Source organism: Abramis brama (genome assembly GCF_963993115.1).
Source record: "Abramis brama genome assembly, chromosome: 20".
NCBI classification, from domain to species: Eukaryota; Metazoa; Chordata; class Actinopteri; order Cypriniformes; family Leuciscidae; genus Abramis; species Abramis brama.
This window is the reverse complement of record NC_139982.1, coordinates 11,630,268-11,642,561: the sequence shown is the minus strand read 5'-3', so window position 1 is coordinate 11,642,561 and position 12,294 is coordinate 11,630,268. Positions and strand designations below refer to the sequence as shown.

The following is a 12,294-nucleotide window of genomic DNA, read 5'->3' as shown; positions in this document are numbered from 1 at the left end:
CTGTTGTATGGGCACACAGGGATGCCCAAATATCATCACATCTCTAAAAGTAGCATCAACAAGACAAAGAGATTGAGAGAAAAAGTGACAATGAGTGATTTTCAATGCCATTTTGGGTAGAATCTCACAAATTTGAAATGTCCAGGTCAGATTTCACCACTATGCAAAAACCAAAATAAAACTTTTTATTTTTATTTTTATGACATGCTACCAGTGGAATATACAATATATATATATATATATATATATATATATATATATATATATATATATATATTTTTTTTTTTTTTTTTTTTTTTGAGAATGTGATTTTTCTTTTTGTGCATTTCTGGCATAAATATTTAATATTTTGATTTGAGTTGCAATTATTTTACTATATAGAAAGAAATGTTTTTATGCAGTTTAGCGACTGGGAAAATTACCTTTATTTATTTGTTTTATATTTAATTATTTTTTGGATATCTGAATATGACCTGGACATATCACTGTTTTCGAGTTTCATCCATTTAGTGAGTTATGGGGCCTTGAGCTTGCTCCAGCGTAAACCCTTTTATGACGTTTAAAAAATGTCAAGACATACTAAAGACACGCAGCGATGCAAAGGTAGTTTTATGGAGGAGAGTATCTAAATAAATCATGCAATGTGATTTACTAAGGATTGCGGTAGTCAATTTAGTTGAATTTGCGCCATTATTTAACGCTAAAAAAAGCATGTCTCAACAAGTTGTTGCGCTTGACATGCTGCGATAGTTGCAGCTAGGAGGAGGCACCTCAGAGAACAGATAGAACAGCTTGATAGGACTCATTTATTTGGAATGCCAGAGAAAGACATTTTCCGAACATATCGTTTGTTGTTAATAGATTACCCCCTGCAACTGATTATCATCGACTCTGCTTTTTGGTTTGCGGCTCTATGCTAATTTGCGCAGCTCTTGGTATATTCTTTAATTTGAACATTGTCAGATCACCGGCAGAACTTTACACTCCATCTGCGCTTTTATGGAATTGCAGTCTCACGCTAATAAATTGACCTGTTTAGTAAATCTGGTCCGATGTGTTTTAGACCGACTTACAGTATAGAGACAGAAGTAGGCAATTTAATGAGACAAATGCTCAATATTAAATTGATATTAAAGCAAGATTTAGCTTTTTCTCTGTTGTCATTCACGTGTTTTTGCACCATAACCAAGGTGGGAAATTAACACTGCAACCTCCCAAATGGGTTATTTTGCCTTATCTGTCAGTCACTATGGACATATATTTCCTATATTTCCATTTCATATAAGAAAAATTGGCCTTTGACAAGAAACTATTGCAGGTTCTTGTTGTAAAAATTGTATTATATCTCACAAGCATTTCTGAATGGTTGTTTGTTTAAATGTTCAGTAGCGCTTGATTGAAACACACACATGCTGTATACTGTAAACCTCTACTATATGAATCTTAAAGCATTCAAACTACACAAGACTTATAGAATTGCTTATATTTATAAAGAAAATGCTTTTCATATGCACTGTAACTGTTGAAATCAAATAAACTTTAAACTTTTAGTAAGGTAATTGCATAATGGACATTTTATTTATTGTGAATATCTATTAGTGGACTTGGGAAAAATATTTTATTTTTTAATTCCATATTGGTGACTAAAGTCAAAATTTTAAGAATTCCATATTGATTCCATATTTGCCACTGTTGTTACAGAAACTCTGCAGTGTTATTTCTACTTTTTTATTATTAAATTAGTATCCACTTGGTAGCAACTTAGTATTGTGGATATTTCTCATTAAAATAGCTTTAGCTAAATTAATTTATCGTGACAGTTCATCCAATTCTGCTTGCAGCTATTTGATGTAAGCTTAATCACATTGCTGAAGCTCACAGCTTACCAGGCTCTCACTTGCAGCAGCATATTGAAAGCAAGCTCCCAGGATTGTGCTCCTGTTACTTTTCTCTTAGCCCAATCTCAGTTCTGCTGTCATTTGTCTGCAGATGAGTTTCCTGCTATAAGCAGGAAGTGGGATTGATGTTACGTTAGCAGCAGGTCAAGCTAATCAAGTAGTAAAATCACAAAATAAATCCAGTCAGATGCATACTGATACGCAATTTATTGAAAAGCAATGTGATTTTATTTCTTAGCACATAAAAACCAAAAACATGAAAACATACACTGGAGTCTCTCCAAACACCTTAGTAACCACACAGAATAAATTGTAACATTTCTATGTACAAGTTTACTATGTGCTGGATGATGAAGATGCATGTGTTATTAAGGGAAATAAATAGAAATATGTGTTAGTTGTCATACCATAATTTAGTTGGCATACTATAAAATTTAAAATTAGAGGCCAGCTTACCCACTATATATATATATATACTTATAAGTGTAAGTGTAATTAATATGAAATACTAAACTATTCTAACAATTGAATAACCCACTGGCAGACAAAGCAGAATCCCAGTAAAAGAGATTCATCTGATGCTAGGGTTCGGTCTGGTGTATTCCTGGTTTTGTGACAGAGACACTTTTTAATAATTGACTTAATAATTTAAGTATTAAATTAATAATAATAATTCAATAATAACACTAGTAACAACATGCCACTAAGGTCCTTGTTTGCCAATTCTGGGTGGGTTATCTTACTAATTTAATCTTTTCACTTAAACAACTTTACTCTGTCATCGATCCCTATTTTCCAGAGACACAACATTTTATGACTTTACCTCAAAACACATCTCACAAATGTTGATATTCCGATAAAATGACTAAATTAAAAATAGCATAGCCATACATCTAAAGTGTTAATCTTGCCACACGGGGCATCTTACCCCATCTTACTACAGTATATATATGAGCTTCATAATAAGTACATAAATACATAAAACGTTCCCTGAGGAGAATCGAGAATCGACACATTGGGGAACGCCTTCAGCGTGACTCGTCTGAAGCCTGTATGGAACTAGTACAATCTCAATTGGTGTTGCATCATTACGTCACTCGTGACGGTGATGTGGAAGCTATAAAAGGACGCCGGATCACAACAGCGTCAGCTTCTGATAGGTCGAAGCAAGTCGTTCTCAGGAGCGCAGGAAGTGTGACCAAGGGACGCAGCGTCTAAGGAACGAGGGTTACAGTCTACATGAGATGTTCCCTTTCGAGAGAACTTGCGCTGCATAGAGAATCGACACATTGGGGAACGAAATGCCCACTGCGCCACACTGACTAGTATCCGCCCTGGTGTGAAGCAATCTGGCACACTCAAGACGAGATAACTTGTGAACCTGGTGTAGAGGGCAGAACCAGTTTATAATGTTTTATGAAGATGTGTGGGGAGGCCCAGCCGGGGGCATCACAGACCTGTTGGAGGGAGACCCCTGCTAGCAGGACTTTAGAGGATGCCACTCCTCTAGTTGAGTGGGCTATTATCAGGAGAGGCGAAGGCAAACCGCGCATCTCGTACGCTGAAGAAGTAGCCTCTACTATCCATCTGCTAATAGTTTGTTTAGAGGCAGGGTAAACCCTTCTTAGGTGACCCAAAACACATAAGCAACTGGTCCGACTTCCTCCAGCTCGAGGACCTGTGTACATAGGCCTCCAGAGCTCGGACCGGGCATAATAGATGAAGCTTAGCTTGGTCAGCCGACATATGCGGTGAAGTATGAAATGCCTGCAAGATCACAGACCGTGCCACATTTGAAGGCACCTTAGTCACAGCCAGGTCTAGGGTGGAGAATGGCTCTCACTCTGCCTGGAGTGAACTCAAGGCAAGAGGGAGCAACAGATAGCACCTGCAGGCCCCCCACTCTCTTTAGGGACGTAATGGCTAGCAGAAAGGCTACCTTCAGGGTTACAAATTTCTCAGACACCTCATCCAAGGGTTCAAAGGATGCCAGGGATAGCCCTTCAAGAACCACAGCCAGGTCCCACGTGGGGACCCTGGTCTAGACGACAGGCCTCATCCTCCTAGTTCCACAAAGGAAACGTACTATAAGTGGGTGTCTCCCCATAGTGCCCACCCCTAGAAGCGCGTGGAAGGCAGCTATGGCCGCCAGATAGACCTTAAGCGTGGACTGGGAGAGCCCATCAGAGAAGCGATTCTGGAGGAACTCCAGCACTGAAACCACTGGGCAGTTAACTTGGTCCAACTGATGTTCTCTGCACCATAAAGTGAATACATTCCATTTTAATGCATACAGTTTCCTTGTGGAGAGGGCTCTAGAGTTTAGGATGGTCACAACAACCTCAGTTGAGAGACCAGCATTTACGAGTTAGTCCCCCTCAGGGGCCAGACCCACAGCTTCCACAGCTCTGGCCGAGGGTGATATATTGTGCCCCCGGCCTGAGAAAGAAGGTCCCTCCTGATCGGAATTTGCCACGGAGGGCCTGCTAGAAGAGCTATGATGTCTGAAAACCATACTTGGGCTGGCCAGTACGGGGCTACTAGGAGCAAACTGACCCGTGCCACCGGACCCTCTCTAGAACCCCTGGGAGCAGATAATCGGGGGCCTCGGCCACTCCTGCACCATGGTGTCCAGTCCCAAGGAAGCTGGATGCATGAGGGAAAACCAGAGTGGACAGTGTGTGTTCTCGTGAGAGGCGAACACATCCACTTCCGCCTGACCGAACTTCCTCCATATCAACTCTACCGTCTCTGGATGGAGTCTCCATTCCTCGGGCCTCAGCCCCTGCCTCGACAGGATGTCTGCCCCCACATTTTTGTCCGCAGGAATAAACATTGCTCTGATTGAGAGTAGTTTGCCCTGGGACCACAGAAGAACCTGGTGCACCAGTCTGCATAGAGGGCACGATCTCAAGCCCCCCTGTCGATTTATATATGAGACCACCGACTATTGTCTGTTCACACTAGAACATGATGGCCTCTGTGGTCCTGAAGGAAATGTCTGAGAGTCAGAAATACTGCCAACATCTCCAGGAAATTGATGTGCCAAGAGAGATTGTGGTCCTTCCATTGACCCCTTGTGTAGCGGCCCTCCATGACCGCTTCCCAGCCTGTGAGGGATGCATCCGTGGTCACTATTTTTCTTTGACACGGTGCTCCCAACACAGGGCCTTGGGACAGGAACCATGGTTTCTTCCACATGACCAAAGAACGAAGGCACCTGCGCGTTACTTTGATCGTGCGAAATGGGTTCCCCCTTGGGGAAAACCCTCTGGTCCTGAGCCACCACTGCAGGGCCCTCATGTACAGCAGGCCAAAAGGTATCACGTTGGATGCTGCTGCCAGAAGACCCAGAACCCTTTGAAAATGTTTGCCAGTGATGGCATGGCCTAGCTTGATACTGGTGACTGTAGTCATGATGGTGTTTATACAAGCAGGAGACAACTGTCCCCGCATCGTAACTGAGTCCCACACTACCCCCAGGAATGTCGTTCTCTGTAGAGGAATTAGTGAACTTTTCTTGACATTGAGTCTCAACCCCAGGAACCTCAGATGGTGCAGAACAACATCTCGATGTTGAATCGCCATCACCTGTGACTGTGCCAGAATGTGTCAGTCGTTGATGTAATTGAGAATACAAATGCCCTAAACTCTCAGTGGAGCTAGAGCAGCATCCATGCATTTCGTGAAGGTGCGAGGTGACAATACTAGGCAGAATGGAAGAACCTTATATTGGTACACCTTTCCCCCAAAAGCGAACCTCAGAAACTTCCTGTGATGTGGAAGGATGGATATGTGGAAGTACGCGTCTTTTAGATCTAGATGCCAACTATACCTATTATCATGAGTCAGATCAGGTCCGAGGACTGGTTTGTCATGAAAATAGGTATAGTTAGCATCTTGAATCTGAACCTCCTCAGAGACCGATTCAAAACCCTGAGATCTATTATACATAACATTTGCGTTTGCTTGGTACCTCTGGCCCCAGGCCTTTTGTAGGGGGGCATGAGAGGCAACACTCTCCTTCTGCTGGTGCGAGGAGCTGGCGGCTGCCTCGTGGGACTGCCCCCTGGCAGCAGACCCACGAGAACTGGAACGACGGCAGTCAAATGAGCTGTTTGAATGCAGCTGACTGTTGCTTCACCTCCTGAAACCTCTCAACGACAGTATTGACTGCTTCGCCGAAGAGGCCAGAAGGCGAAAGCGGGAAGGAAGGCCCTGTCCTTCTTCCCAATGCCCAACAGGTTCAGCCACAGGTGTCTCTCCATAGCTACTAATGCTGCCATGGACCATCTCCTTAGTAACACAGAGAGACAAGTCAGCCGCTCGACGAAGTTCAGTAATATCGTTCTCTTTTGAGCTCACAATAGATAAAAATATACATGTACATTGGGGCTCGATAAATGGGACAAGAATGACTTACTCCACAATCTCGACACCTCGGTGTGGAGATCAGTGAAGAAAGGGAGGCTCCGGCACGAAGGCTGTGACCGGGTTTGCAGGAAGCGTTCATCTAGCTTGCTTTTTTTTTACCGCTTCCTGCTTTTCTGATGGCCATTCGATATTTCATTTGGCCACTGCCCTGGTCACAACCTCCAGCAGCTCCTCGAAGGCAGGAGAATGAGGTGATGAGTCCTCTCCTGCCTCGATGCCCAAAACGTGACCGATAGACCTGGCTGCTGATTGTTGAGAAAGGGCCGAAGCCGTCTCAACATCATCCACCAGCTCCATTTGCGAACCCCATGTGTGAAGACGCCGCACCGCCTCAGCAGACGCGAGTCCCAATCCATGGGGAACGCGAGCCTGGCCTGATTCATCGAACAGGGCCTGGCAGGAGCGGAGCATCCTGAGAGGCAGCAAATCACAGTTTGCACAGACAGCACCCCCGAGCGCTGCCGGTGCATGTTCCACTCCCAGACAAACAACACAGAGTGTGTGTGTGTTACCCTCGCTCAAATAGCGTGGGCAAGGGGACGCACACTGCCTAAATTGCTTCTCTTTACTCGCCATATTCTTATATATATATATATATATATATATATATATATATATATATATATATATTTATATTTTAGATATATATACAGTATGTGAATGTGTGTGATTTCATACAGACACAGACACAGAATGCTTGCTGAAGACCAGAAAGCTGACACTGTTGTGATCCTGCGTCCTTTTATAGCTTCCACATCGCCGTCAAGAATGACGTAATGACGCAACACCAATCGAGATTTGAATAGTGCCATACAGACTTCAGATGTGTCACGCTGAAGGCGTTCCCCAATGTGTCGATTGTCAACGCAGTGCGAGTTCCCTCGAAAAGGGAACTGGCATTCACTAGTCGCTGTGGCTGGTGGGTGAAAAAGTTAATTTCCCAACCTCACCGTTGCATTAGGATGTGTGTTACATTTTAGAAGTCGAAACATCTCATTTGTGGTGAATGTGGTGCAACTGAATATTTTATATGAAATTATACATTGTGTGTTTGAAGGTTGCTAGACTTTTTACATCGCTATTTTATTTCTGCAAATCCTTGAATTGCATTCTTGCAATATAGAAGCATCAGACAGTAAGACATCAGAACTGTCATTCTGGGCACTAAGATGCAAAATTGAAGCCAAGATTGAAGAAAAAAAAAATTCATGCTAGTTTTTTCTGTTTCCATCTATTTTTTAGGCATTAATCGGTTACTTGGCAACAGCACATATGAGGCAGCGTTTCCTCCACATGAGGTAAAATGAGTTAAATTTATTACCTGTCACAATGTAGTTTTTACCTCTATTTTCTTACTGTTGAAGTTTTCTTAGGTGATTTTGAAAACTATGCTATTTACTTTTTAGGGAAGTTACAAAAGCAGACATCCGATTAAAACCCATGGGGCTCAAAACCACAGACACCTTTTGTACGAAAGATGGGCACGCTGGGGAATCTGGTACAAATACCAGCCTTTAGACCTCATACGGTAAGAAAGGCACTTTTGGACACATTTAATATGCTGTCTTAACAAATGGATCACTTTTTATTTTTAAGGAATTTGGGAAACAGTTTTTCTGTTTCCCAAAAAAAACTTTTTTTTTTTTTTTTTTTTTTTGTAGTCTGAAAAACACATGCTGATTTTTACTAAATAAATAAATGAATAAATAAAATATGTTATAAATAAAATATATTTAGCAAAATAAATGAATAAGGACACATTTGGACACTGAATGTATATATATATATATTTTTTTTTTTTCTTTTTTTTTTTTGCACATATCAAGCACTGATAAACCGGATATTTACTATGATGTCTGTTCAAAATTTATTTTAATCAGTTGAATTGAAGTGCATTGTGAATATAGCCAGTCCAGAATATACTGGCAAAGTTTTTGAGTCTTCACAACAGCTTCCAGTTTGTTTGTTTGGGGATTTTTCAAAAAAGTCTGAAAGTTTCTGAAAGGTTCTTGATGACTCAGAATGGCAGTGAAATCCTGAACGAAAATATTTGCGGTGTGAAAACAGCTTTAGGGCCCTATTTTAACGATCTGAAACGCAAGTATCAAACGCAAAATGCAAGTAACTTTGTGGGCGGATCTCGGGCGCTGTTGCTATTATACTGGCGGGATAAATTACTCTTGCGCCCGACGCAAATCTAAAATGGGTTGGTCTGAAGTAGTTACATTACTCATAGGTGTGGTTTGGGCGTAACGTGAAATAAACCAGTCAGAGCGTCATCTCACACTCCCTTTAAGAGCAGGCGCATTTGTTCCATGGCGGATTGCTATTATAACAGCAGATTTGCCAGGCGCACGCCAGGAGCGGTTCACAGCCGAGGAGACCGACGTTCTCGTCAGGGCCATAAAAAAAAGAGAAGTGACATTGTATGGGGATGGGAGAAACCCACCCAAATAAGTTTCGGTTAAACAGGCGTATAATAATTTGGGTAAATGTGTAAGCTAGATTTATGCCTATTTTTTAACATCTTCATGGACACCACAATGATTTCCCTCGTGTGGAATATTTTTCTTGTAATTATGTATGGTTTGCAAAAATGGCAACTACTGCGTCTGTGTAGATGAAAGAAGCAAAGTGTATGCGCGTTGTGCACACGCTACATTATGGCCAAGCATGCGCCCTTAAAATAGCATCTGAATAACGCGCCACTGACTTTAGACTAGGTTTTTCCTGGTCTGTGGCGGAATTGTTTTCTGGAACTGCAAAATAGCATCAGGGAACGTTTGCGCCGGAACACGCCTCCTCTTTTCGCTGAACCGCCCCCAGAAGCGCAAATTCATTCCTTAATTTACCGACGTGCGTCTGTGGAGGGAAAAGTCCGCTGTGCATCGGATGCAAAATAGGAATGATACATGCGTTGGTGTACAAAGTCAATTGCGCTGGCTGGTGGGATAGGGCTCTTAATCTCACTAACTCATTCATATGTGCAGGACTGTGTTGGTGTGGCTGACCGCAGCTTCCTTGTGTAAATCACAGCTGTAGTCAAACTTGAGAGAAAATGCAATCTCAGGTTCATAAAAATCATATATTGACGCTGGATTAGAGCCCTCTCCTTTTAAAGTGGAGAGAGAAAAATAATTGCAATGGTGATGTGCAGACACAGCAACTCTCTGCTGGTAGCTTCTCATCAGTTTGAGAGTAAGGCCACACTCCATTTGTGGAATTATGTAACCGCCCTGACCTGGTATATTTTAAGTGAATTACATGTCCCTGTTTTTAAGTCACCTTTCTGCCTATTAATCTATGTATCTAACCTGTGCATCTGGGTCAATAATGCTTGTTTGTGTTTTAATCTATTAAACTATTTTAAAAAAAATGCAATTCATATCAATTCACTGTCATGGTTCCCTTTCAAGGGAACTCGAGCTGTGTCGAAACACTGTGGGAACGCCTCTGCGTGATTGCGTCATGAAGCATTTATGAAACCAGTCCAATGGCGTGATGGAACGTAATGTGACGTCATTGACCAGGAAACTGTAAAGCACACCTGAACCAAACAGCATCAGCTTCAATGTCTTCAGCATGCGCTCTATGTGAATCTATGTCCCTGGTGTTTTTTGTCTGTCTTAGACTGTGCTAGGCAAGAGTTTTCACCCATATACAGGTGCTGGTCATAAAATTAGAATATCATTCAAGCCTTTATTTGTTATAATTTTGATGATTATGGCTTACAGCTTATGAAACCCACAAAATCAAAATAAAATTGCACCTGCCCACATTGCCAAAAGAACCCAAACCTGGTTCAATGACCATGGTATTACTGTGTAATTACTGTGTGACTTCATGTAATATTCTAATTTTCTGGGATTTTGATTTCGTGGGTTTCATAAGCTGTAAGCCATAATCATCAAAATTATAACAAATAAAGGCTTGAAGTATCTCACTTTGCATGTAATGAGTCTATATAATATATTAGTTTCACCTGTTAAGTTGAATTCTTGAAATAAATAAACTTTTTGATGATATTCTAATTTTATGACCAGCACCTGTATATATATATATATATATATACAAAAATCTAACCTTTCATTGAAGTAAAAGAATTGAAAGTGGGGGGGAAATCACATTATGAAATGTTTTTCTCCAAAACACATTGGCCACAATTATTGATACCCCTAGATTTTTTTTATGAATAAAATATCTCTGAAGTATATTCCCATTAATATGTACCTTTTTTAGCACACCAGGGTGACTAGGAACATGAAATTGTCCAGCTATGACTTCTTGTGTCACAGGAGTTGATATATGAGGAAACACAAGGCCAAATTCCCTTAATCATCCATCACAATGAGTAAAACCAAAGAATATAGTTCTGATGTGCAGCAAAAGATTGTTGAGCATCACAAAATAGAAAGTGGCTGTAAGAAAATAGCTAAAGAATTGAAAATCCCCATTTTGACCATCAGGGTAATAATTAAGAAGTTCCAATCAACTAAAGATGTTACAAATCTGCCAGGAAGAGGATGTGTGTCTATATTGTCTTAATGCACGGTGAGGATGAAAGTTTGAGTGGCCAAAGACTCTCCAAGGATCACAGATGGAGAATTGCAGAGATTACTTGAGTCTTGGGATCAGAAAGCCTATTTAAAAAAAAAATCAAACAACCCCTACATCCCCACATGTTGTTTGCAACCCCTCATCCAAAAACAAACTCCAGCATATTCAGTTGTCAGACACGACTGGAACTTCAAACGGCACAGGGTTCTGTGGTCAGATGAAACTAAAGAGCTTTTTGGCAGCAAACACGCTAGATGGGTTTGGTGCACACAAGGATAAAAAGTACCCCATGTGTACAATTTAATATACCATTGGATCTTTAATCCTGGACTTCTTATTCAGATACATGGTATCGTGGATTTTATCAAATATCAACAGATAAAAAATCAAAACCTGATACCTTCTGCTAGAAATCTTATAATGGGCCGTGGTTGGATCTTTCATCAGGACAACGATCCAAAACAAACATCAAAATCAACACAAAAATGTGTTAGGGAGCACAAAATGAAGCTTCTGCCATGACCGTACCAGTTCCCTGACCTGATGAGTGGAGTGAACTGAAGAGAAGAAGCACCAACATGGATCTGGGAATCTGAAGGATCTGGAGAGATTCTGTATGGAGGAATGGTCTCTGATCTCTTGTCAGGTGTTCTCCAAACTCATCGGGCATTATAGAAGAAGACTCAGAGCAGTTATCTTGGCAAAAGGAGATTGCAAAAATGTATTTAATAAAAGGGTATCAATAATTGTGGCCAACGTGTTCTGGAGAAAAACATTTATTTCATAATGTGATTTCCCCCCCACTTTCAATTATTTTACTTCAATGAAAGGTTAGGATTTTGCCAATTTTTTTAATGAAAGATCAAAAGGATAAACGATGCAGATTTATTTTTTACAGCCATTTTTGATCATATTTACCAGGGGTATGATTAATTCTGAGCACGACTGTATATATATATATATATATATATATATATATATATATATATATATATATATATATATATATATATATATATATAAATAAAACTTTATAATGGTGAGCGAACAACATTTCAATAGTGTGTTCATCCCTACCAAATCTACATCACGGGTGGGGATACACATGTATTGTGTGTTGTTCGTTTGGGAGCGCAGCACGTTCAGTCAGCCCTCAAGGGGGCTGAATATGAGCATTGTTGTGAGACAGTTGAGAATGCTGTGCTGCTTGCCAAGTCCCATCGAGTGGAGTATCTTTGGGGAGACACCCACTAATAACTCGTTTCCTTTGTGGCACTTTGAGGCTGAGGCCAGCAGTCCGCACGAGGGTGCCGACATGGGACTTGGCTGTTGTACTAGAAGGCCTCTCCCTAGCTCCATTCGAGCCTATTGAGGAAGTTTCTGAGAATATCTCTAAAGACTGTCT

At 41.1% G+C, this 12,294-nt stretch overlaps 1 protein-coding gene across 4 annotated transcripts in view; it reads left to right on the top strand.

The window, feature by feature from the left end:
* ano3 (anoctamin 3) overlaps window positions 1-12,294 on the top strand; it is a 128,970-nt gene that overhangs the window by 46,695 nt on the left and 69,981 nt on the right. For all 4 annotated transcript variants that reach the window (XM_084094953.1, XM_084094951.1, XM_084094952.1 and 1 more), the window contains exons 9-10: window positions 7,575-7,630; window positions 7,739-7,860. In XM_084094953.1, coding sequence (XP_083951079.1) covers window positions 7,575-7,630; window positions 7,739-7,860 — 178 coding nt within the window. The remainder of the gene's footprint in view (window positions 1-7,574; window positions 7,631-7,738; window positions 7,861-12,294) is intronic.